This window comes from Pongo abelii, chromosome 16 (genome assembly GCF_028885655.2).
Source record: "Pongo abelii isolate AG06213 chromosome 16, NHGRI_mPonAbe1-v2.0_pri, whole genome shotgun sequence".
NCBI classification, from domain to species: Eukaryota; Metazoa; Chordata; class Mammalia; order Primates; family Hominidae; genus Pongo; species Pongo abelii.
In genome coordinates, this window is record NC_072001.2 from 32,074,021 (window position 1) to 32,101,257 (window position 27,237).

Below are 27,237 nucleotides of genomic sequence, written 5' to 3' on the forward strand. Positions count from 1 at the left end.
TCTTTTCATTCCTGACATGAACCCCCATGTTCTTTATTCTTTTAAATGTACTGCTGAATTCTGTTTTCTAACCTTTTATTTAAAAATGATGTACCAGTAAAATTATCATTTTAATGCACTGTCGTATGAGTTTTTAGCATTTAAATTTGTGTGTTTATGTCTAGTATGTGTAGTAGATGAGGAATGCTAAGTTTTTGAGTCTCTGTCTTTCATGTTTGGTTTTGTTTGGATGTTGGCCCTTGAAGTCAGGAAGAACTTGCTTTGTGAGGGGAGGGAATAACTTAATGTAACTTTTTCCAAATAAATAATGAGGGGGAAGGGGTTAAATACTGAAAGAGTCCAACAATGCCTGATATATGGGGGAAATTCATTAAATATTGATCCAGCACATGAAAAATAAAATAAAAACTATGTACTTCTGTTTAAAAGCCATTGGTCTGTTCCTTATTTTTGTGATATTTTACAGGTTTGTGATTGTTACACTGACCTTTATAAAGACAATTTGGAAGTTCCCCCTTTTTTCCCCTCTGTGCTCAGAAAAAATTTAAACAGCTTTGGAAATCTTTGTACTTAGAAGTTTTTGAAGACTTTGCCTGCAGCTGTTTGAGCATATTTCCAATTTCTTGGTGTTTATAGGAACAGTTAGTGTTTTGGTCTTTTGGGGGATCAATTGTAGTAATTTAGCAAGTTATCTTTGTCATCCTGGGTTTTGAATTTATTTGCATAGAGCCCATGCTTTGTTTATTATGCTTTTTGCCAGTTGACAGCGTTGTACCTCTTGATGATGTACATTCTCTACAGGCCCTGTAAGTGAGGACCACTGTTCTTTCTAACCACTGCTAGCTTAACAGGCAGCAAGGGACCTCTTATTCCACTTTGCATTTTATTGATTACTTGTAAGGTGTTTTTCTGGTACATTTTTTTTTTTCTTTTTTAAGATGGAGTCTCACTCTGTCGCCCAGGTTGGAGTGCAGTGGCGCAATCTTGGCTCACCACAACCTCTGCCTCCTGGGTTCAAGAGATTCTCCTACCTCAGCCTCCTGAGTAGCTGGGACTACAGGCACATACCACCATGTCTGGCTAATTTTTTTGTATTTTTAGTGGAGACAGCTTTCACCATGTTGGCCAGGGTGTCCTCAAGCTCCTGACCTCAAGTGATCCGCCCACCTTGGCCTCCCAAAATGTTGGGATTGCAGGCGTGAGCCACCCACCATGTCTAGTCTCTCAGTAAATTTTTTTTGAGGGGCGGTTGCCTTTTTGTGAGTTTTAGCCAGTAACCTGGGTGGTTAATTATTTACATTTAATATTTTAATCATCTTGTAATGTATTTTGGTTTGTGGGAGGGAACTAATTTTAATTTCTCTATCTGCTTATTTATTTACATCTAACAATTGTCTCAGAACCATTTATTGAATAGCCTTTTCCCCCATCCGTTACTGTGTCATTCCTTGTATAACTAAATTGTATAAATTAAATTGTAAAAACTAATTTAATGTGTTCACATGCAAAAAAAATGAAGTTGGACCCTTAACTAACATCCTATACAAAAATTAACTCAAAATGGATTAAAGACCTAAACATAGGAGCTAAAATTATAAAACTCTTAGAAGGACGCTTAGGGGAAAAGCTTTACAACCCTGGGTTTGGCAGTGATTTCTTGGATATGATGCCAAAGGCATAGGCAACAGAAGAAAAGTAGGCAAACTGGACTTCATCAAAATTAAAAACTTGTGCATCAAAGGACACTATTAAGAGAGTAAATAGGCAACCCATAGAATAGGAGAAAGTACTGGAAAATCACATATTTCATCAGAAATTATTATCCAGAACATATAGAAAACTCCTAAAACTCAACAACAAAAAAGTAAAGAACTCAATTCAAAAATGGGGCAAAGGATTTTTGGCAACATGGATGAACCCAAAGGACATTATGCTAAGTGAAATTAGCCAGACACAGAAAGATGAATACTGAATAATCTCACTTGTCCGTAGAATCTAAAAAAAAAAAAAGTCAAACTCATGGTAACAGAGAGGAGAAGGGTAGTTGCCCGGGGCTGGGGGAGAGAGGGGAAAAGGGAGATGTTGGTCAAAGGGTATAAACTTTCAGTTATAAAAGAAATACATTCTGGAGACGTAATGTACAGCATAATGACTATACTTAATAATAATGTGCTGTATATTTGAAATTTTCTGAAAGAGATTTCATATGGTCTTATCAAACGCTCAGAAGAAATGGGAACTAGTGAGGTGATGGATATGGTTAGCTTGATTGTGGTAATCATTTCACAGTATATGTATACCAGAATCATGTTGTACATTTTATATACAGTTTTTATTTGTCAGTCATACCTTAATAAAGCTGGGAGGAAAGCTTCAAAGATAGGCAAAAGACTTGACTAGGCCTTTCTCCACAGAAGAGATACAGATGGCTAATAACCATATGAAAAGATGCTCAACATCACTAATCCTTAAGGAGATGCAAATCAAAATCACAACAATGGCTGGCGTGGTGGCTCACACCTTTAATCCCAGCACTTTGGGAGGCCCAGGCAGGAGGATCGCTGGAGCCCAAGAGTTCAAGACCAGCCTGGGCAACATGGCAAAACACCCATCTCTTGAAAAAAAAAAAAAAGATACGAAAACTAGCTGGGTGTGGTGGCATGCACCTGTAGTCCCAACTACTCGGGAGGCTGAGCGGGGAGGATTGTTTGAGCCCAGGAGGTTGAAAGTGCAGTGAGCTGTGATCACGTCACTAAACTCCAGCCTAGGCGAGAGTGAGACCCTGTCTCAAAAAAAAAAAAAAAAAGAGAAAAAATCAAAATGACTACCACTTCCTACCCATTAGAATGGCTATTATAAAAATAATAGCCATATGGTAATTCTATTTGTAATTATTGAGGAGGTTTATACTGTTTTCCACTCTGTATTATTACAAATAGAATTACCATATTTCACTTCTGGGTACATACCCAAAAGAATTGAAAGAAGGGTCTCAAAGACATATTTGCACACCTGTGTTCATAGAAGCATTATCCTCATAGCTAAAAGGTGGAAGCAACCCAAGCATCCATCTGTAGATGGGTGGCTCAACAGAATGAGGTCTATACGTACAGAATACTATTAGACTTAAAAAGGAAGGAGAGGCCGGGTGCGGTGGCTCAGGCCTGTAATCCCAGCACTTTGGGAGGCCCAGGCGGGCGGTTCACGAGATCAGGAGATCGAGACCATCCTGGCTAACACGGTGAAACCCCGTCTACTAAAAATACAAAAAAAAGTAGCCGGGAGTGGTGGTGGGCGCCTGTAGTCCCAGCTACTCAGGAGGCTGAGGCAGGAGAATGGCGTGAACCCGGGAGGCGGAGCTTGCAGTGAGCCGAGATCGCGCCGCTGCACTCCAGCCTGGGTGACAGAGCGAGACTCCATCTCAAACAAAAAAAAAAAAAAAAAGGAAGGAGATTCTGACACATGCTACATATGGATGAACCTTGAAAACATTATCCTAAGTGATAGAAGACTGTCACAAAAGGATAAAACTATGATTCCACTCATATAGAGACAGAAAGCAGAATGGTGGTTGCCAGGGGCTAGAGTGGGGGAGGGAATGGGGAATCAGTGTAAATTAATGGATACAAAGTTTTAATTTTGCAAGATGAAAGGTTTTCTGGAGATGGATGAGGAGAATGTTTGCACAAGGTGAATGGACTTAATGCTACTGAGTGTACACTTAAAAATGGTTAAATGGTAAATTTTATGTATGTATATTTTACCACAATCTAAAAAACAAATAATTTTTAAAAACCCTAATATATGCCTAAGTCTCTTTCTGGACATTATATTCTGTTCTTTACAGGTCTGTTTGTTCTTGAGCCACTTTTAACTGTTGTGGCTTTCTAAACTGTTTTTGTTCCCAGGAATTTTTGACTTAAAATAATGAAGGGATGAAAATTGTGTCCAGTAATACATAAACCTCTTTCCCTCCACATAGTTCAATGACATTGTTTCTTCTCTACCATCACATGTTTTTCCTTCAGATAAATTTTTGAATCATTTTGTCAGCCTTCAAAGAATCCCGTTGGGATTTTGATTGAGATTTCACTAAATTAATTTATGAATATAGAGAAATTAACATTTTTATTATCTTTAGGTTTCCTCATTTGGGAACATGGTATATATGTCCGTTTACTAAAAATCTTCCTTCCTATGTCTCAGTAGAGTTTTGTAGTTGTCTTTTAAAAAACCTTATACATTTATCATGAAGTTAATTCTTGGATAGTTTTTAATTTTTTTGCTTTTGTGAATGGAATCCTTGTCTTACAGTTTCTTACTGGCATGTAGGAAAGCTACTGAATTAGAAAGGCTTTGGATGGGAGTAATATTTTTTTCCAGGGGAAAATGGAGGGAAAGAATAATTTGGGATAACATTTTGTTTTTTTGAAAGTAAAGTGATTTGAGAAATATAGTTGCTGGGGCTAAAAGAGTAAATAAATAATAGGATATGTGGAATACTTTGGAATTTATAAAGAATTTTACTAGGTAAATAAAGTTTCATATTTTGATAGCTTATAACATTTGTTAATTAAAAAAAAGTAAAAGTAACCTCTATTCATGGCTTTATTGGTGTACTTATGTGACCATTAAAAACAGCAGGAATGGGGGATTTCCTTCTGATTCTGGCATTTTGGCTGAGTAGGCCCTTTGAAGGATGCTTCTTCTATAGAACAACTATACACCGCAAAGGACATGCTCCTTGATGCATTGCAGATCTTCAAGGTCCACTGCCCTACTCCCAAACAAATAAATAATGAACTGAGGCCAGAGTGGCAGGTGGCTGGAGTCACAATGACAGGAAGCAGCGTCAGGTGACATGTGCCTGGAGAAGGGACTTGCCCTGAGCATGAGTGCCCACCATAGCACTGTGGCTGAGCCTGGTGCCCACTGCAAGGTAGGGGCTTGGCCTGGGATTTCTACTATGCTGTGAGCTGAGGCCCTCGAGGATCACAGTGTTTCCAAATCCTGGGTGCATTCCTGTTACTGGCAGAACTGTACCTCTCTAGGGAAAAGTTTTCCAACTTGGCTTCACAGAAGCTCACTGATGAACACCAAGCAATGCATGCACAGTCAAACACTTCCAAGCGCTCAAGCATCAAAGAAAGCAAGTCACAATGAGACAACAAAGGGCAAACTTTGATACCCTCCTGGGACAACATGTCTTGGAATCTAGAACATTAGTGTGTGAAACATTTAAAGAAATTATCAACACAGTCATACAGATGAGTACACAACAAGGAACTATTTGAAATAAATAGTTACATTTGGAAATAAAATAAAAGAATTTCTAGATATTTGAGATATAATCACTGAACTTTTCTAAACAAGTGCAGTTATATAGTTCAACAGCTGATTAGACACAGTGCAGAGATAATTGATGATCTGGAAGATACAGCTAAAGAAAGTAACCAGAATGAAGTCATGAATGACATGTGTAGGGAATATGTGGAAGAAAAACTAAGACATTTGGAGGATGGAATGTGAAGGACAAACATACAGCTGTTGGAGTCCCTGGCAAAGAGAATAGTGAAGATACAGTATTTGAAGAGATATTAGCTACAAAATTTCCAGAACGAATGAAAAACATAAATTCACAGATTCAGTAGCCCAGTATCTCTCAAAGAAGATTAAAAAGAAATCCACACCTAACATACCAGGCAAAAAGTTCACAATACTAAAGGCAAGGAGATGATCCCAAAAGTCTTTAGAGAATGAGGACAGCTGACTTTTGGCTGCAACAATGGAAGTCAGAAACAGTGGAATAATAGTTTCAAACTGTTGAGAGATGCAACTGTCAACCTAGGGTGTTTCCAGCATAACTATTTTTCAAGCATCAAGGCGAAGTAAGCTATTTACAGATAAACCAAAAATGGGAGTTTATCACCAGAAGATCTGCTCTAAAGGAACTTTAATCGGGGTGGGGGGGCGGGGGTCATAACTTTTGTCATGACAGTCTAGTGAAGCCTGTGGATCCCTTCTCAGAATAAGGTTTTTAAAAGCATGAAATAAAACTATTACAGGCTGGGCACAGTGGCTCATGCCTGTAATCCCTGCACTTTGGGAGGCCGAGGCGGGTGGATCACAAGGTCAGGAGATCGAGACCATCCTGGCTAACACAGTGAAACCCTGTCTCTACTAAAAAATAGAAAAAAAAAAATTAGCCGGGCGTGGTGGCAGGTGCCTGTAGTCCCAGCTACTTGGGAGGCTGAGGCAGGAAAATGGCGTGAACCCAAGAGGTGGAGCTTGTGGTGAGCAGAGATCACGCCACTGCACTCCAGCCTGGGTGATAGAGCGAGACTCCATCTCAAAACAACAACAACAACAAAAAACCCAAAAAAACTATTACAAAGGAAACAAATTATTTTGAAATTTTTAAACTAAACATATTTTGAAATGTATTATAATAATATATGTGCTACCTAATAACCCACTAAATAACAAAATCCAGCAGCTACCCTAATGTCAGAGTAGATACCCGTAAGAGGAGGCAGCATCTTACACAGCAGGCCCTGGATGAATGAGTTTGTTACCAAGCACTTAAGAGAGAATGTGCATCAAAGAAGCATGCATTGCCTCAGAACAGACCATGGTGTATTTCACCTTTCAGTTTCTTTTGACTCATGAGTTATTTAGAATATTTTAAAACACTTTAATGGAGTTTTTTTTCCTTTCATGAAGTGATCTTTCTCATCAATTTATAGTTTTGCTTCTGCTTGAGAAGATAATGAAAGCTGCAGAGTTCTTTTTCTATCAGTAGGTTGAGAAGAAAGGTAACTTTTCTCAGGGACATTATGAGTGTGATGTGTTGGTACAGCCCCTGAAGGGAAATGGTGTGGGGGATGTTTGGACCACAGCCTGGGATGAAAGGCTGGGAGAGGGAATGGTGAGTTGGAAGTTGCCCTAAGGAGAGGGGGCAGAAAGCATGGACAGGGTCGGGGTAGCGATGAGTGTGTCCTCAAAGGTAGAGACAGATGGTGGAGCCCTGCATGCCTCAGTGAGCCTTCTGTGGCCCCAGCAAGACCCAGAGAAAGAAAGCCACACCCAAAGCAAGGAGAATTGATGGAGGGTGAAGTAGGAAGATCAGCTGCTCCAGGAGGCTGTAGGAGGAATATTGCACAGAGCTGCAGTGCAGGAGGTTTGGAAGATGGGAGGTTGGTGGACTCAGAATATTATTTGCTCTGTTTTTGCAACAATTCTTTCCACAGACACAGTGAATGCTGGCTTCTCAGTGGTAAACTGATATCACTGTAGCTATTGGGCACCCATCTGCCACATGTTTCATGAAAGTAATTTACTTGGCTTTCAAGACTGTGTTCTAGAAGGACTTGCTTCACTATCATTTGCCTTTGGACCAGACTTTATGATCTGAAGAACATTCTTGATTTTAGGAAGTGAAAGAACTTTTCAGTGTTAGAGGACAATATTTAAAGAGCTAATTTATTCCAGGCCTCTGTGTCCAGGCAGGGTACCAATCAGATGGGCAGGTCTTTGACTTTAAGGATGCCATTATTTCCCGGCAGCCTGTTATCCCCTGTCATCAGCCTCAACAGCAGGAAGTTCTGTCTCTGTTCTGATTTTATCTCTTGCCTCTATTAGGCTGGGTGGGGAAGTGGAGAAAAGAGCAAGTTGGCGACCTTGTGACAACTCATGGTGCTCACAAGGTTCGGCCTCCTCTCCTTGAGCAATATCATGCCTTCTCCAATCTATTTGGCTTTTTTTCCACAGCTATTTAATTCTATGTTACTCTTCCCCAACCCTCTTCGGTTTCTCTATATTCTTTGTGAACTGTGGACTCTGAATAATGATACCTGTAAATTAAACGGGATGAAGGTTTTGTGATGTGGTAATTTCATGGCTAACTAGATTCATGACCCTTTTTCTCATGAGAGTGGTGCAAAATCAACCTACAGGATTACTGAGATGTCAGAATGTGCAACATAATCCTTGCTGGTAGCTGGAATTGAGCAAAAACAGTTCAAGATCTGATGGTTTCAGAGCAGGGCCTCTGAGCTTCTTTTACATCAACCGCCCTTGGTCTCCAGTGGGCCAGAGCAGGCCTCTGCAGAGAGGAGGCACCCCAGCACCTGGGCCGTGAAAAGCCTCCATCAAGCCATTCTGCAGGCCCTCCGTCATTAGGCTTAACCTCCTCTCCCTGAGCAATATCATGCCTTTCCCAATCTATTTGGCTTTGGTATTTGGACCTGTGTCAGTGTTTCCGGTATCAGGGAGGGGTGGGGTGAGTGAGGTCTGTGCTGCCCCTCCTGGAGAGGTCTGGGGAGAAAGCAGATGTTTTGAAAAAATGAACCAGTGTCCCACTCCCAAACAAACAAATAAACAAATAATGAACTGAGGCCAGAGTGGCAGGTGGTTGGCGTCACAATGACAGGGAGCAGCGTCAGGTGGCATGTGGCTGGAGAAGGGACTTGCCCTGAGCATGAGTGCCCACCATAGCACTGCGACTGAGCCTGATGCCCATGGCAAGGTAGGGGCTTGGCCTGGGATTTCTACTGTGCTGTGAGCTGAGGCCCTCAAGGATCACAGTGTTTCCAAATCCTGGATGCATTCCTGTTACTGGCAGAACTGTACCTCTCTAGGGAAAAGTTTTCCAACTTGGCTCCACAGAAGCTCACTGATGAACAGCAAGCAATGCATGCACAAACAGTTCCAAGCGCTCAAGCATTGGTGTTGGGAGCTGTGTCAGTGTTTCCAGGATTGGGGAGGGGTGTGGGGAGGGAAGCCTGCGCTGCCCCTCCTAGAGAGGTCTGGGGAGAAAGCAGATGTTTTGGAGCAACTATCCAGTGTCCCACTTGGGGTGTCGTAGTGTCTTAGGCTACTTAGGCTGCCATAACAAAATAGCAAAGACTGGGTGATGTAACAGAAATTTATTTTCTTGCAGTTGGTGAAGCTGGAAAGTCTGAAATCAGGGTGTCAGCAAGCTTGGTTTCTGGTGTGGGCTCCTTCCTGACTTGCGCTCTTTTTTTTTTTTTTTTCATAGTTCCTGGATATTTTAATTATTATTATTGTTTTTTTTAATTATACTTTAAGTTCTAGGGTACATGTGCACAACGTGCAGGTTTGTTACATATGTATACATGTGCCATGTTGGTGTGCTGCACCCATTAACTCGTCATTTACATTAGGTATGTCTCCTAATGTTTTCCTTCCCCACTCCGCCCCACCCCACAACAGGCCCCGGTGTGTGATGTTCCCCTTACTGTGTCCAAGTGTTCTCATTGTTCAGTTCCCACCTATGAGTGAGAACATGCGGTGTTTGGTTTTTTGTTCTTGAGATAGTTTGCTGAGAATGATGGTTTCCAGCTTCATCCATTCCCTACAAAGGACATGAACTCATCCTTTTTTGTGGCTACATAGTATTCCGTGGTGTATATGTGCCACATTTTCTTAATCCAGTCTATCATTGATGGACATTTGGGTGGGTTCCAAGTCTTTGCTATTGTGAATAGTGCCGCAATAAACATACGTGTGCGTGTGCCTTTATAGCAGCATGATTGATAATCCTTTGGGTATATACCCAGTAATGGGATGGCTGGGTCAAATGGTATTTCTAGTTCTAGATCCTTGAGGAATTGCCACATTGTCTTCCACAATGGTTGAACTAGTTTACAGTCCCACTAACAGTGTAAAAGTGTTCCTATTTCTCTACATCCTCTCCAGCACCTGTTGTTTCCTGACTTTTTAATGATCGCCATTCTAACTGGTGTGAGATGGTATCTCATTGTGGTTTTGATTTGCATCAAAACTCTGTACTTCAAATTATCAGAGTTTTGCATCAAAACTCTGATGGCCAGTGATGATGAGCATTTTTTCATGTGTCCGTTGGCTGCATAAATGTCTTCTTTTGAGAAGTGTCTGTTCATATCCTTTACCCACTTGTTGATGGGGTTGTTTGTTTTTTTCTTGACAATTTGTTTGAGTTCTTTGTAGATTCTGGATATTAGCCCTTTTTGTCAGATGAGTAGATTGCAAAAATTTTCTCCCATTCCATAGGTTGCCTATTCATTCTGATGGTAGTTTCTTTTGCTGTGCAGAAGCTCTTGAGTTTAATTAGATCCCATTTGTCAAATTTGGCTTTTGTTGCCATTGCTTTTGGTGTTTTAGACATGAAGTCCTTGCCCATGCCTATGTCCTGAATGGTATTGCTTAGGTTTTCTTCTAGGGTTTTTATGGTTTTAGGTCTAACATGTAAGTCTTTAGTCCATCTTGAATTAATTTTTTATAAGGTGTAAAGAAGGGGTCCAGTTTCAGCTTTCTACATATGGCTAGCCAGTTTTCCCAGCACCATTTATTCAATAGGGAATCCTTTCCCCATTTCTTGTTTTTGTCAGGTTTGTCAAAGATCAGATGGTTGTAGATGTGTGGTATTATTTCTGAGGGCTCTGTTCTGTTCTGTTGGTCTATGTCTCTGTTTTGGTACAAGTATCTGCTGTTTTGGTTATTGTAGCCTTGTAGTATAATTTGAAGTCAGGTAGCATGATGCCTCCAGCTTTGTTCTTTTGGCTTAGGATTGACTTGGCAATGTGGGCTCTTTTTTGGTTCCATATGAACTTTAAAGTAGTTTTTTCCAGTTCTGTGAAGAAAGTCATTGGTAGCTTGATGGGGATGGCATTGAATCTATAAATTACCTTGGGCAGTATGGCCATTTTCACGATATTGATTCTTCTTATCCATGAGCATGGAGTGTTCTTCCATTTGTTTGTATCCTCTTTTATTTCATCGAGCAGTGGTTTGTAGTTCTCCTTGAAGAGTTCCTTCACATCCCTTGTAAGTTGGATTCCTAGGTATTTTATTCTCTTTGAAGCAATTGTGAATAGGAGTTCACTGATGATTTGGCTCTCTTTTTGTCTGTTATTCAACATATGCAAATCAATAAATGTAATCCAGCATATAAACAGAACCAAAGACAAAAACAACATGATTATCTCAATAGATGCAGAAAAGGCCTTTGACAAAATTCAACAGCCCTTCATGCTAAAAACTCTCAATAAATTAGGTATTGATGTGACATATCTCAAAATAATAAGAGCTATCTAGGACAAACCCACAGCCAATATCATACTGAATGGGCAAAAACTGGAAGCATTCCCTTTGAAAACTGGCACAAAACAGGGATGCCCTCTCTCACCACTCCTATTCAACATAGTGTTGGAAGTTCTGGCCAGGGCAATCAGGCAGGAGAAAGAAATAAAAGGTATTCAATTAGGAAAAGAGGAAGTCAAATTGTCCCTGTTTGCAAATGACATGATTGTATATTTAGAAAACCCCGTCGTCTCAGCCCAAAATCTCCTTAAGCTGATAAGCAACTTCAGCAAAGTCTCAGGATACAAAATCAATGTGCAAACATCACAAGCATTCTTATACACCAATAACTGACTTGCACTCTTAATGGTCTTCCTCATTGTGTGCGTGCAGAGAGCGTGGGAGCTCGCTTTCTTCCTTGTATAGAGCTACCAGTCCCATCGCGAAGGCGACATCCTCATGACCCAGTCTAATCCTAATCACCTCCCAGAGGCCCCATCTCCAAATACCATTACATTGGGCATTAGGGATTCAACGTCTGCATTTTGGGGGGTCACATACATTTAGTCCATAACAATTGTTTTCTGTGGCTGTGTAGCAAATGACTGTAAACTTTGCAGCTTGACAGAACACTCACTTAATACCTCACAGTTTTCTTGGGTTAGGAGTCCGGACCTTGCTTAGTACAGTTGAAACCAGAGGAGTTCCCTTATCCCCCTCACCGGGTGTGTGACACGGGTGTGGTTCGCTTCTTCGGTGCCCCACTGTTCAAACTCAGGGGAACATGAAGATCGGTAGGTTTTGGGGAGCGTTTTGGGACTCCAACTCAGTGGCAGTGTCTAGGGTTGAGTGTTTGCAGGTCCCAAAGCCCCAGTGGGTGTGTGTTACAGAGTGCTCTTTCAGTTTTGCCGTCTGCAGGCAGCTTGTGTTAATCAGCTCAATTAGACCCTCTGCCTTATCACAAGGACAGAGGGCTTTCTGTATCCTGGTTCTTGCCCTAGTGTACAGGAAAAATCAGATCACACGTGGGCTTGGAGGATGGGTGCAAGGTTTAATTGAGTGGCGGAGGTAGCTCTCAGTGAAGTGGGTGGGGTGCTAAAGGGGGATGGAGTGGGAAGGTGTCTTCCCCTGGAGTCAGGCCGGCCAGTGGCTGGACTCTCCTCTGACTGCCCTCGACCAAATTCTGTCATCCCACCGTCAGTGGCCTGCCAGTGTCTGCTGGTGTCTGTTGGTGTGCTCTTCTCCTCCTTTCAACATCCAGCTGCTTGTGTCCGTGCCCACTATGGTCTTGGATCTTTATGGGCACAGGTTGGGAGGCATGGGAGGCCAGAGTGGTCTTGGAAAATGCAACATTTGGGCATGAAAACAGGAGTGCCCGTTCTCACTTAGGTCCGTGGGCACAGGCCTGAGGGTGGAGCCCTCGCCAGGCACCCCACCGTTCTCTACCCAGCATTTCCTTGCCCCCCTCCCATATAAGAGTCACCTGGCCAGGTTTCACAAGGCTGCAACCAGAGTGTTGCTGGGACCACGTTATTTGAACATGTCCCTGGGGGAAGACCACAAGAGTGACAGCCCATCATATTCTTACTCAGGGAGAGCATTCTGTAAGGCCAGGGGTCACCAGGGGTCATTTTAGAATTCTGCCTGCCACACCAAGTTTAATGGCTTTATTCTTTTGCTTTGTGTAGGAGAATTTGATCCATTCCTAGTTGTAGTTATTAATGATATTTGGAAATGCACATTGTCTTCAGTGAGCAAGTCACCCGTGTTTGTTGAAAGTAAAATTCTGTAAGGGGATTTGCGGAATGATAGCCTTGCTTATGGGAATGGGGAAGGTCAAGAACTCTCCCTGTAGCTTAATAAGATAAAAGCAACATTAACTTCCTTCAGGCTTAGAAGTAGGTGGAGCAGTGGCTACGATTTGGAGGTTTATGTACTTCCAGTGAAATTCCTGCTACAAGCGACTTAGTCACTGTAGAATTTTGATAGAATTTTAATACACTGCAGCTGAGAAGAGGTCAAGGCGTTCTATCTGAGTTTATTAAAGATGCCTGCAGGACTCTGGTGGTAATTTGGGGATCTGATGGGCCCCCTGTTCTCTTGGATTCCTGGGCTCTTTGTGAGTGAGGAGGGTAGGGCCATGGTTGAAGAACGGGTAAGATTTCATCTGGTAGACATGGGAAGTAGAAGGCGCTATTTTCTAGGGGATGTTTCTTCTCACCGTCTGTCCAGGCTTAGTCTGGGTGAGGCCAGTGTTGGGGCGTGTGGAAAAACAGAAGACGCTTTTTGGAAGTTTCATCCTAGGCAGATGGCAGGGTCAGAGCCAGAGCCCCGGAACATGGCCCTCAACTTGAGGGATAAGAAGAGTCGGGGGCTGAGGCTGGGGCCAGGAGGGCTGGGGACAGGAAGGGAGTGCTGGAAGATGGGGGCTGTCTTGGAGGTTGGGTGTGGAGGGAAGACAGCCCACAGAGCTCTGTGGCTTGTATGTGAGTCACACAGTGGCTGCTGTGCAGTTTCCTCCCTTGCCAGCCTCCCTGGAAGTGCCCAGAGTGGCCTGGACAGGAGTGGGGCCACCAAGGGAGGTGCCTCCAGTGCTGGAAAATCAGGGACCTAGCTTTGTGGTCTAAATTGTCAGGCCAGGGAGATGCGGTTTGTTTGGTGGAGGCATCCAGGATGGCTTCAGTGGGAAGGGAGGAGGTGGAGACAAGAGCGAGTGGACAAGGCTGTCACTGGGCAGGTGAAACAGGAGAGTGCTGGCAGAGGTGAGAGAGATGAACCGGGAAATGGAGGGTGCTGAGCAGAAGAATGGATCCTGCTTTGTGACGGAGTGGCCCCTGAACTATACCACGAGCTCAAAACATGATGGCATTACGGCCAGAAATTTTGAATTCACAAAAAGAAGGTGGGGGTGGAGGAGTGAAGTCAGGGTCTGAAATGTCAAACATGAAATGATGGTGAGAGCTCCGGCGGGAATGGTCAGCTCCTTCCAAGAAAGGCCGGTGTCCTCTGACTGTGAAATGACATGGGAACATGGTGTGCCCACTGGGTTCAAATGTTGGGTACAGAAGGCAAGAGAGAGGTTTCAGGGGCATTTGGAAGGAGAGTTAGTGAGACACAGCCCCAGAGAGACACGAGAGACATTGATCAAGGATTTCCCTAGGGCTGGAACTGGACTGAGAGGCAAGGAGCCTGGGTGGCATGGCCACCAGAGGGGACCCGGGAGGTGGGAAATGGCTGTAGATAATATCTATCTGGTAACTGTGTTTGGAGGACTTGTGTACATTGCAGAAAAAATACACATGTGAGAGGCTTGGGAGCAGAGCCCTGGTGCGCTCGCTGTGGTTCATGTTTTTGTTGTTGTTTTGTTGTTTTGTGGCCAGATGTTTTTGAGACTAGACTAGCGTGGTGCAGGGTGTGATAGAGGCTGCTGTGTCTGAGACCTGGTTCTGCCCCCTGTGGAGGTGGTTGAGGGTAAACTGCAGTCTGTGACCAGGGGGACCTTGTGAGTTTGTCAGCATCATGCCCTCCTCCCGAGTCTGGCCAGTGCTTTTGGAGTCCCAGGGGACATGCAACCAAGCCCTTCCAGCCAGTGCCCGGATGCCTGGCTTGTGCCCACAATGGCAAGCATGAGCAATTTGTCTTCACAGGAGACCTGGTCTGCAAACACCTTCCTTTTAATTCGGCCTTCTCACATGCTGCCCTGTTGAGTGAGCCTTAGCCTCCTGTTCCTCCCTGCTTGGACATGGGGGTGAGGGAGAGGGAAGGATCTCCAGGATTTGGGCTTGAGTGACGGGGAAGAAGGGGTACTCTTGTGGAGAGCAGAGGTTGCAAGAGGAAGTGTGGGCTTCCAAGGTGGAGGCTGCAGCTGCATTTTTGGACATGTTGGGTTGGACAGATGCCAGGAGCAGAGCCTGTGGACGGTGTGATGCTGTGGCCATGGCAAAGCCCTGGGCTGAGAATCACCTGTGCAGACACCAGTGGATGGTACTCGAGGAGCCTCAGTACAGCCACCACAGAGCCCTGGGGAGAGGAGACAAAGGGCTCAGGAGACAGGTCTTGGGAAACCAGGAAGAGGTTGGGGAGAGGGAGGAGGCCAGGAGGGAGGCTGCAGAGCAGAGCGGCCCCTGGGAAGTGGGAAGAACCGCAGGGGAGCGAGAAGTGGCAGGAGCCCAGACGGGAGGGAGCCTCAGCCCTCAGCCAGGTGATGGGGACCGAGCTTTGTCTGTTGCACTTGGTGACTGCTGGGGAGCCTTGGGAGAAGTTTCCTTGGAGTTGTGGGGCTGAAGCCAGATATATGGCAGTGGGTGGGAAGTGACTGTGTTTTCATGATCCATTGGCCCTTCCTGGACACCAGGAAATCAGGAATGTGGGGATCAGAGCCAGTGTCATCCTCAGGGTGCCTGGCCTCAGGAGGCCGCCCAGGAGACAGGCAGGCCAGGAGCTGGACACAGGGCTAAGCAGTGGTTCTTCTAAGGGACAGAAGTCACAGCGTATTCATGTGATCAGGACAGTAGGGAGGAGGCAGGAGAGAGGGGATGACTTCTGGTGGGACCCCAGGCAAGGTCAAGGGCAGGACTTGGCCCGGGAAAGGAGTGGGCCGCTTGGAGTCAGGGCCTAGAAAGTTCTGGAGCCTCATCAGAAGCCACTGCCTATGTACGGGTGAGGTGGGAAGCTGTGATGAGTGAAGGGGAGGGGCTCGCAGGGGCTGGAGGAGAGGGAAGGGTGTGCATCAGGGGAGCCAAGTGTGTATAGGGGAGAAGGAGGGAGCCTGCAGGGTCTGCCGTGCCCAGGGTCCATGCAGCCATGGCAGGTGGCCAGGTAGCCCATGAGTGGCGTTGCATTTGCCTTTTCCCCAAATAGTGTTCTCTGTGATTTTTTTTTTTTTTGAGATGGAGTCTCACTCTGCCTCCCAGGCTGGAGTGCAGTGGTGTGATCTTGGCTCACTGCAACCTCCGCCTCCCAGGTTCAAGTGATTCTCATGCCTCAGCCTACCGAGTAGCTAGGAATACAAGCGTGTGCCTAGCACAGCCAAATCACATCGAGGACCAGGGTGGGGTGTTTCAGAAAGCCTGTCACTCTCAGGCCACCTAGCGCAGTGCACAAAGTGACCCCTCCATAGCACCCTGGTGCCCTGAGAGACCAATGTGCCTCTCAGAGTGGGTGCAAGCTGTGAAAATGCAGCTCATGGTAGCCCCGTCACTGTGTGTGTGCTGTGTTCCACACATCCTTCTCCAGGTTGAAACAGTTCGCAGTGTTTTGATTGCCCATGAAAGGTTTCGGAAGCATCTCACCTTCCTGTATCTTTTGTCCTTCCAGGTGCTGCTGTCGGGACTCATAGGTGTCGTCTCCTGGAAGAGGCCTCTCTCCCTTGTGGTAAGTGGCACCTGTGTCTCCAGGTGGCCTTGGAGCAAGGTTCCACCTTCAGATGTGTGAGCAGGTTAGAGGCAATGGCAAAGAGACTTCCAGCTTCTTTTCAGGCAGTGGAAAGCAGAGCTTGATAATATCTCACTGCTGAATGCTGATGGGCTCATGAGAAGCGCTATGTTTCTCATAGGAGGTACTTCTGAAAGTGCCCCTCAGTGTCTTGCTGAGATGCTCCGAGGGCATCTTCTTTGTGTTTGTTTTGTTTTGCTGTCCTCCTGTAAGGACCGAGCGTGAACCAATGGCTTTTTTTTTTTTCTTTTTTGAGACGGAGTCTCGCTCTGTCACCTAGGCTGGAGTGCAGTGGCATGATCTCGGCTCACTGCAACCTCTGCCTCCCGGGTTCAAATGATTCTCTGCCTCAGCCTCCTGAATAGCTGGAATTACAGGCGCCTGCCACCCTGCCCGGCTAAGTTTTTTGTATTTTTAGTAGAGACGGGGTTTCACCATCTTGGCCAGGCTGGTCTGGAACTCCTGAACTTGTGATCCACCCACCTTGGCCTCCCAAAGTGCTGGGATTACAGGCGTGAGCCACTGCGCCCGGCCAACAAGGGCATTTTAAAAGTGTGGATGCGGCTTGGCGCAGTGGCTCACGCCTGTAATCCCAGCACTTTGGGATGCCGAGGCGGGCAGATAATGAGGTCAGGAGCTCGAGACCAGCCTGGCCAACATGGTGAAACCCCATCTCTACTAAAGTTACAAAAATTAGCCGGGGAATGTTGGCAGGCGTCTGTAATCCCAGCTACTGGGGAGACTGAGGCAGGAGAATCGCTTGAACCCAGGAGGTGGAGGTTGCAGTGAGCCGAGATCACGCCATACCACTGCACTGCAGCCTGGTGCAGAGAGAGAGTCCATCTCAAAAAAAAAAAAAAAAGTGTGGATGCATGCGTTTCCTCTAGACATTAAAGCCTGTTTATGCACTACGCATGCATACGTATGATTGCACAAACAGAACATATGTTATCAGAGTTCAAGAAATGTTGGATTTTTGTGTTTTCGGGGGAACCCTAAAATTCTGTGAGTAAAATAAACAGAGTTATTTGAATTGCCGTGGCATTGTGCTGAGGAGCAGGCCACGTGGGAGATGGAGAGAGGCTAACGGTTTTTCCCTTGGAAAAATACCCTGAGCAGATCTGTGTCTATTGATTTGTATGCCTGTTCTTCTCAGCGTATGCATTAATATATGTACGTGTCTGTGTCAGGACTAGAGGAAGAAGTTTTCTGGGTTTTGATAGATAATGAAAAAGACAGCGTGGCATTTTTCTTCTTTTATATTAATCAATTATTTAAAATCTCCTCTTTAAGTGATTAGACTTGGAGATAATGACATGTAGTAAATATTAATGGGAATAGAAAAATAACCCACATTTGTCTATTGAAAACACCTCTTCCTTCATGAGGGTAACCATGACACCCTGAAGTGGTATCAGGGAAGACAGGAGTGGCCTTAGAGTCAGGTGAGGCTCCTCTTCTACTGCATCTCGGCTCATATAAGGAATTTCCTTTTAGAAAAATATTTTTATTTAGAACTTTTCAAACATACATAAAAGTAAAGAGACTGCTGTCATGAACCCCTGTGTGCTTCTCTTCTGGCTTCAACAGATGTCAACATCTGGCCCATCTTGTTTTGTCACTATCTCCCCACCCCCCACCTCCCCCTAGCCCCTTGCTGGATTATTTTGAAGCTGGCTCTTGGTGCTGGCTCTTGGAAGCTGAGCAGTGAATAGGCTGACTGTGGGGTTGACATCCTCGGGGTATGCAGTCTGGTGACTGCGCTGCCTTCAGTGACACGGGGACAGCTGCCTCCTCCCTCCGCACCCACCTTCATGGTGCAGACAGATTAAGCTCTCTAAACAAAGGAAAAGCCGCCTTCCGCAGAGTGGGTGTGTGAATGAAAAGACAAGAGAGAAATGACGTCCATCACCCAATCACCCCCGCGCGCCACCCCCAGCCCTGGCCTCAGCATCAGGAATCTCACGGGGCTGAGCATTTTACCACACAGGATGCATAAGCTTGTAGCTGACGAGGAGTTAGGACCCCTTATGGTGGTGGCTGAGGAGTGTCCCAGGGAAGCCAGAGGAGCAGGCTAGGGTCTCAGGACTCATCCCAGTGGGGGGATGTAGCAGCAGCTGGACCTACAGGAGCAGAGTGTTCAGAGCGCTCGCTCCCCAGCCCTGCCGCATAGTTGGAGCAGGGCCAGTCTGCTCTCTGGGAGGCAGTCAGCACTGACCTCCCATGGACTAATTTCCTCCCAAGCCCCAGGCAGAGGAGAAGGGGTTCATGTGGCTTGACTGACTTCCTTGCCTTATGTAGGGAGGTTAGGGTATCAATAGGGTGACACTAGTTGCTGGAGCAACCTCCTGACTTTCAGTGGCTCAGTTCAGGGCAAGACTACTCTGGCCCCTGTCCTGGTCAGGTGTGGCCCGTGGCGGGCTTCACAGAGGGGTTCAGGGACCTGGCAAGTCAGTGAAAGGGAATAGAGAACAGAAAAGGAACCCTAGCAGTTTAATTTTCTTGGCCTGAAACTGACATTCATTGCTTGCCTTTCAAGCCATTCAGGAGAGCCTGTCATGAGGCCCCATCTAGGAACCCGTGGCAGGCACTGCCTCTCTGGACAAGCGCTTCCCAGAGGCAGTTCTGCACTGCAGACGGGAGTGTATGGATTTTGCTGGGTAGTTTTTTATCTGTACCATGAGAATGTTCTTCTGTTGTGTTGACCACAACAGTACAATCTTTTGATTCATTAGCAAAAACTCACTCTCTGAATCATGACCATTGAGATAGCCTCGGCTTTGGCTTTATGAGGAGTAAAGGCATTCACAATAGATGGGAGGAAAATCTACAATATAAAGATCTATTAGGGTGCTCTAGAAAAACATAACCAATAGGAGATATACAGATATAGAAACAGATATAGATAGATATACACATGCATACATGGATGTATATATATATATCTAGATTATAACTTTTATATATGTATGTATGTGTATATAGAGAGATTCATTTATTTTAAAGAATTGGCTCACACAGTTGTGGGAGCGGGCAATTCGAAAGTCTGTAGTGCTGGCCCGCAGGCTGGAGATGGAGGGAAGAGCTGAGGCTGCAGCTTTAGCCTGAAGGGAGGCAGCAGGCGGAATTTCCTCCCTGGAGGAGGTCCGTCGTTTTCTCTTCTTTCCACTGACTGGTCGCAGCCCACTTACATTATGGAGGGTAATCTGCTTTGTTCAAAGTCTACTTAAAACTTAGTTCAACCATTGTGGAAGTCAGTGTGGCAATTCCTCAGGGATCTAGAACTAGAAATACCATTTGACCCAGCCATCCCATTACTGGGTATATACCCAAAGGACTATAAATCATGCTGCTATAAAGACACATGCACATGTATGTTTATTGTGGCATTATTCACAATAGCAAAGACTTGGAACCAACCCAAATGTACAACAATGATAGACTGGATTAAGAAAATGTGGCACATATACACCATGGAATACTATGCAGCCATAAAAAATGATGAGTTCATGTCCTTTGTAGGCACATGGATGAAATTGGAAATCATCATTCTCAGTAAACTATCGCAAGAACAAAAAACCAAACACCGCATATTCTCACTCATAGGTGGGAATTGAACAATGAGAACACATGGACACAGGAAGGGGAACATCACACTCTGGGGACTGTTGTGGGGTGGGGGGAGGGGGGGAGGGATAGCACTGGGAGATATACCTAATGCTAGATGACGAGTTAGTGGGTGCAGCGCACCAGCATGGCACATGTATACATATGTAACTAACCTGCACATTGTGCACATGTACCCTAAAAGTATAATAATAATAAACAAAAAAAACCCACAAAACTTAATCTCATCTACAAAAATACTTTCACAGCAACATCCAAACTAGTGTTTGACCACATATCTGGGTACTGTGGTCTAGCCGAGTTGACACTTAACAGGAACCATCACTGCAGAGTTTTGGAAATGTGACCAGAGATGTTCTATCCAGAATAATACCAAAGAAAATACTGTAAACAGTGATGGTAACCGTTCATCGAGTGGGACCTGTATGTCCTTATCCTCACAACAGTCCTGGCAAGAGTAGGTTTTCCCACTCTTTTTTTTTAAAAGAGTTTTTAAAGTTTAAAAGAGTTTTTTTTAAAAAGGTTTTTAAAACGAGGCCAAGGCTTCCACACCTTAAGTAATGAGCTAGGGCTTGAACCCAAAGCTCTCTGACTCCCAAATCCTCCTTTTTTCCAGCCAACTGTAGTCTGTGTGGATATTATCTTTCTTCTCTAATTATGTATCACATGACTTACATTCCTTCAACCTCATCTTCTTGTCCCTTTGTATTTTCTGTCTCAGTTGATGACACCACCGCCTACCCATTCTAGAAACTGGGGAGTCACTCAGACATCCTTCTCCTTCCTCACCCATCATACTTATTCACAAGCTCTCTCCTTGTGACTCATATTATTATTATCATTATTATTATTATTTTTGATTCAGAGTGTCACTCTGTTGCCCAGACTGGAGGGCAGAGGTACGATCTTGGCTCACTGCAACCTCTGCCACCCGGGTTCAAGCGATTCTCTTGCCTCAGCTGCCTGAGTAGCTGGGATTACTGTTGTGTGCACCACGCCCAGCTAATTTTTGTATTTTCAGTAGAGACAGGGTTTCACCATGTTGGTCAGGCTGGTCTCAAACTCCTGACCTCGTGATCCGCCTACCTTGGCCTCCCAAAGTGCTGGAATTACAGGCGTGAGCCACTGCGCCTGGCCGTGACCCATTTTATTTGTATGCAGCTGCCCCTCTCTTCTCTCTGCCTTGAGCCACCATTCTAGGGCAGGTCCTTGCCTGGCATCTCATGTAGTAGCCTCCTAACAGATTCTGTGTGCCGGAAATCTGGCTCTTCTCCAATCCATTCTCCACACACACAGATGCCGTAGGTGGTATGTAAAGTGTCCACTGGCCTGTGTCACTCCCCTTCGTTAAGCCCTTCATGGTTCCCCAGGGCCCACAAAATGGAACTGAGGTTTTCCAGATGACGTATGAGACCTTGTGCAAGGAAAGGAAGACCTAGAAAGCAAAGTACCCTGCCCTGGGACTTAGCACTAGCATGGCTTGAAGTCTTGATTTCAATGATTTTTAAAATAAAAGCTCCTGCTTTTATTGTCTGTGCTAATGATATGTTTTTTACTTCCTGGAGGTGTCAACTAAAGATGCAGCAGTGAGTTTTCTAGTTCATTCCCAGGGGGACACACTGGCCTGCCCTCCCCCCAACTCCTTCCATAAAGACCACACAGTCAGTTGCCCTCTCTGAAAGGAGAGTATCCCTCAGGATAGTGAGAAGAAGCAGTTTTGGGCCCAAGGCTCCAGGGTCTGTGCAGCCACTCCATTTGCCCTGCAGGCCTGGCTGGCTGAGGACAGGCATGAGTGGCCCCTGCTGCTAGAGCATTTTGGTGCTGCCATTGCTCTCCTGGTAGCAGTTTTCCTCTGCAGGGCTCCCAAGCACAAGGCCATCCGGAGCCCTGCTGCAGCTCCTTCTTTTCATCATTCTGCGCTTACAAACACACAGAGCGAGATGAAGGAGAGCTGTACAGTCCCTGCCGGAGTGACTGATGTGCGGGAGGGCAAAGAGAGGGGAGCAGCAGGCCCACTGTGAGCACTCGGTGAGGGAGGCCTCCCTTTGTAGGCTAGTGAATGCAATGTGAGAGGGAGGGGAAGAAGGGAAATGCTGTGTGTGTGTGTGTGTGTGTGTGTGTTTACCACAGTGTTTTGTAAGTGCCTTTCTAAATGCTGAAAACTAGCGACATGAATAAAGAATATGTATTTTCACATTACTGGGGTAGTTTTTTTTTTTTTTAAATCTGTGCTTAGTGTCTTCTATGATTGAGATCATTGTCTTCCTTACATTAAACTATAACGGGTTCTATATTATGCTGGATGCCAATTAGAAATCAGATTATATAGCTCTAATTGGATGATTTTTTGAAAGATTCAGTGAACCATCTTGTGATGGCTTATGTATCAATAATGGAAACAGTCTGCCATAATCACAGGCGGTATAAGTTTTAACACCTTGAGTACAGTAGCACTGAACTGGATATTAGATTATTCATAATAACTAATACTGTTGAGAGACTAATAACCCTGGAGTTGAAAACATTTTTTAGAATTTATTTTTACCAATAACAAATTAGTTACAGTTTAGGACAGTTTCTTTTTTTTTTTTTAAAGCGAAGTAAATCTACTTTAAGAAGCACTGATCTATGGGAATGTGAGTACCATATAGATCCAATAATGTGTTTAGTATTGTTTGCATTTTATATTACATTGTTTGAGGGATCTGGCTTTTTGCCTTACTCAGATGGTGGTTTATTTTTATTTCTAAGCTTTATCAACCCAGACAGAAACGTGTATCCATCACGGCTCAATCAGAGAAACAGGGCTTTTTAGAGCCAACACCAAAGATCTCGGTGAGCCGGTCTACTCTGATCGCTGCTTTGGCTCTCTGTGCTTCACAGTAACCACATCCACCATGCCCTTGGCAATTAAGTGCTGCCACCTGGCCCCTGCAACCCTGGGGTCTCATCATCTTCATTGCATTTAGGGACACTAGTTAGATGGTAGCACAGAAATTCCAACTGTAATTTGTGGCCTCCAGGAAGAGTTCAGGGATGCTGAGGTTCCTCTCGCGTATTTATTTCTCATAACTGTATAGAAAGGTGTGCCTCTGGATCCTCTGGGGATGGATGAGGTCAGACATGCCAAATCTACTCTAACATTCCAGTCCCCTTGAGTCTTTAGATCCCTTCGTGTGTGGTATACCAAGAAAGTCTGGCATTTCAACTTCACTTAACATAGCCCACCTTCGGCTTTGTATTTTAGCCAACCAAACAAGCTACTGTGGGACCATAGCAATAAACGTGGCCTGATTCAACTGTATATTTTCCCTACTTTGATCTCACACCATTAATGGTAAATCAGGATTGCTGAAGCCTCCTGTTGTGAGAAAGTTTCCAGGCCACAGCACAGGAACCTGGGAAGAGCCTGGCAGTCCTGCTGAGTTAAGGAGGCTATACTGAGCCTGGGAGTCCAAAGTGGCTAGAATTTGCAGAACAAAGTGCCAGAGAGGAAAGACTTACTCAGGCAGAGGGTTCTGGAGATTTGGAGAGGAAGCCCTGTGAATATTCAGCTGCTACTGATCAGCTCTTACATGTAGGGAAACTGAGGCCATGAAAGAACTATCTGAGAGGACTAGAGAGAAGAGTGCCAGTCACAAAATTAGAGTTTTCCCACCATCCAGATTGGAAAACCTCATGATTCACTTGGGCATTGTATACAGTACGCAGAAGAGTTTTACCTCAGTAGTGGAGAATAACTAGCCTTGAGCTAAATGCTGTTCCAGTTTTGCCTAACAAATATTAAAAGCAAGATCCAAAGGAATCAGATAGTTTCCAAGTAATTTACCTGTGACCCAGAGCAAAGTTTAAGAATGTTCATAGGAATACAAAAGTATCCAGCACCAACTAGATAACATTCCTAATGTCTACCGTCTAATCAAAGATTACTAGGCATGCAAAGAAGCAGGAAACTATGGTTCAAAGTGACAAGAAAAATAAACCCATTGAAACTGATACAAAATTGACACAGATATTAGAATTAGCGGACAAGGACATTAAAGCAGTTATTAAAATTGTATGTTCCAAAAGTTAAGTAGACACATGGAGGTATAAAAAAAACCCAGTTGAACTTCTACTGATGAAAACTACAATGTAAGAGAAAAAATTCCCTGGATGAGATTAATGGCAGATTTGAAACAAGAAAAAAGATTAGTGGACTTACAGGCATTGCAGTGCAATATACATTCTCCAAAATGAAGAACACAGAGAAAAAGCATTTTTTCAACAAAAATATGAAAAAAATCAGACAGCTTTGTGGAATAATTTCCAGAAACACTAATATATGTGGAATAAGGAGTGAGGGCAAACAGAAAAAATACTTGAAGAAATAGTAGTAATTTTTTTTCAAAATAGAATAAAAACTAGAAACCCACAGATTCAAGAAGCTGAATGCATACAAAGAACCAAAAATAGGAAAAAAAAACACACCAATGTATTGTGGGATTTATAACATTTGTATAAGTAATTGTATGAAAATACTGTAAAGGAGGGCGGATGGAAGTATACAATGTAAGATTCTTAGACTATACTTGATGAAGTCTAATGTCACCTGAAGGTAGACTATGATAAATTAAAGTTGTATACTGTAAAGCTTAAAGCAACCACTAAAATAAAACCAAAAACCCCAAAGAGTTGGCTAAGAAACCAACAAAGGAAATGGAATGGAATCATAAAAAATATCCAATTAATGCAAAAGAAGGCAGAAAACAGGAAAAAAGAAACAAAGAATAGATGGGACCGAAACGAAACAAATAGTAAGATGCCATTACCTCTTTGAATTTCTTCCATGAATTGCTTGTACATATTTTTTCTGTGAGACTGTGTTACATTGTGTGAGATTTCTTTTTTTAACTTTTAAGCTCTAGTATATTAAATATTCATTGTTTTGAATTTAGCAAATGCATAAAAACACAATAAGACAATTTAAAAAAACATCCCAAATCCCAAAACTTAGAGGTAGACAATTATATTTTGCTGTTTTGCCTTCCATTTTTCCCTGTGCATACACAGATGCATACATATTTTTATGAAAATTAGATTCATAGTGCACCTATTTTGTAGCCTGCCTTTTTTTTTCTGCTTAGGAGTATTTCATGAGTGTTGCTGCATTCACTAAATATTTCTTAGTACAAACTGTTTTAAACAGTTGCATATTATTTTGTTGTGTGAATGTATTAACATGTAAGCAATTAGAAAGGGACATTTTAAAAATTGCAAGGAAAGAAGTTGTTTTCCAATACCCTTAAGCAATTTGAAAATAACCATTTAAATCCAAACAATTATAAAATTCTTATTTGTCTACAAAAGAAGATTCAATAAAGCAACTCAAGTAGGAGACAATAAAAATAAAAATAAAAGAAAGCAAAATAAAAAAATAAGAGAATGAAAAGAAAGCAAAACAAAAACAACACAATCTTATAATTTTTCACATGAAGTCTATAGTTTAGTTTTCTGTTAACTCAAATGAATCTGCCTAGTGAGACTAAACTAGAGGAGCCTCCATGTTAGCATTTATCCTACAAGGACTCCAACTCAATCTACTCCAAACCCAAACTGATTTCTTTTTGCTCCCCTATCTCATTAGGAATGTTTCTCCCTTTCCTTCAGTTGCCATATTCCAAAACCTAAACTCAGGTTCCCTTGGTTCCTTCCTCACCCCGACCTGATTCAATATATTGAACCAAATTATTAATATATCATTTCCTTACCTTCTAGTCTTTCAAACCACTCCTCTCCTTCACCGTCACTGTCCCTCCTTGGGGGGACCTCTCCTCATTTCCTTATTTTTATTTTTCTTAACATCATCATACTTTTCTGTTTTAAGTGACTAATATTTTATCCCAGTTTGTCTTGTTTGTCAGTTTGTTTGTCATTTAATTTTTAACAAAGTGTCTTTTTAAAATATACACTTTAAAAGATCTCTCTTGGACCATAATTCTGAAATTATTCACCTGTGTATTTCTAAAATGTTTAATTTTTCTTTTTATGTTTAATTGAATCAAAACTTATTTTTACATATGGTATGAAGGCTCTAACTTTATCTTTTCCTAATGATGGCCATTTTCCCAGTATTATTTTTTTGAACGATTCAATATGTCTCCCGCCATTTGAAATGTTTTCCACCACCTCGCTGCTAGATATGGGTCTGTTTGTTAATCTTTATTTTGTGTAATGAATCTATCAGTTCATTTCTAAGACAACACTACATTATTTTAACTAGTCCAGCTTTATAATAAATTGAGTGACTTATTTTCACATATTTTTTGCTCTTCTCTGCATTCTTCAATAAATTTAGAATGAGTTTGTAATGTTACACAGTGGTCCTGATTTGATTTTGTGATTGCATTGATTTTATAGATTAATTCCTGGAAAATAATGTCTATAATATGTAGAGATGGGGATATACAGTTGACCCTTGAACAACATGGCAGTTAGGGGCACTGACCCCTCATGTAGTTGAAAATTTTCATATAATGTGTGACTCCTCAAAAACTTAACTACAAATAAGCAACTGCTGACTGGAAGCCTTACTGATCACATAGTCAATTAACACATATTTTGTATGTTAGATGTATTATATACTGTATTCTTACAATAAAGTAAGCTAGAGAAAAGAAAATATCATTTCAAAAAGTCCTAAGAATAGAAAATGTATTTACTATTAATTAAGTGGAAGTGGACATCATAAAGGCCTTCATCCTCATTGTCATCAGTTGAGTAGGCTGAGGAAGAGGAGGGGTTGGTCTTGCTGTCTCAGGGGTGGCAGAGGTAGAAGAAGATCCATGTATAAGTGGACCTATGCAGTCCAAACCTGTGTTGTTTAAGAACCAACTGTATTTTCTGCTATAATTTCTGGAAAAATTATGTATATTGATCTCATACTTGTTTATCACACACCATAGTGAATTATTAGACTAGTTCTAGTTATTTGTCTGTTGGATAGTTTAAGAAAAATTGTTGGGGAAATTTCTTCCGTTAATTCTTTGATTGTATCTCTTATTTATTTATTTATCTATCTATCTATTTATTTGTTTATTTATTTTTGCCTTCTCT

At 43.2% G+C, this 27,237-nt stretch overlaps 1 protein-coding gene across 2 annotated transcripts in view; it reads left to right on the forward strand.

The window, feature by feature from the left end:
• Nucleotides 1–27,237, forward strand: part of ENTREP2 (endosomal transmembrane epsin interactor 2) — a 492,553-nt gene that overhangs the window by 197,886 nt on the left and 267,430 nt on the right. For both annotated transcript variants that reach the window (XM_024232834.2, XM_054532478.1), the window contains exon 2: nucleotides 16,399–16,455. In XM_024232834.2, coding sequence (XP_024088602.2) covers nucleotides 16,399–16,455 — 57 coding nt within the window. The remainder of the gene's footprint in view (nucleotides 1–16,398; nucleotides 16,456–27,237) is intronic.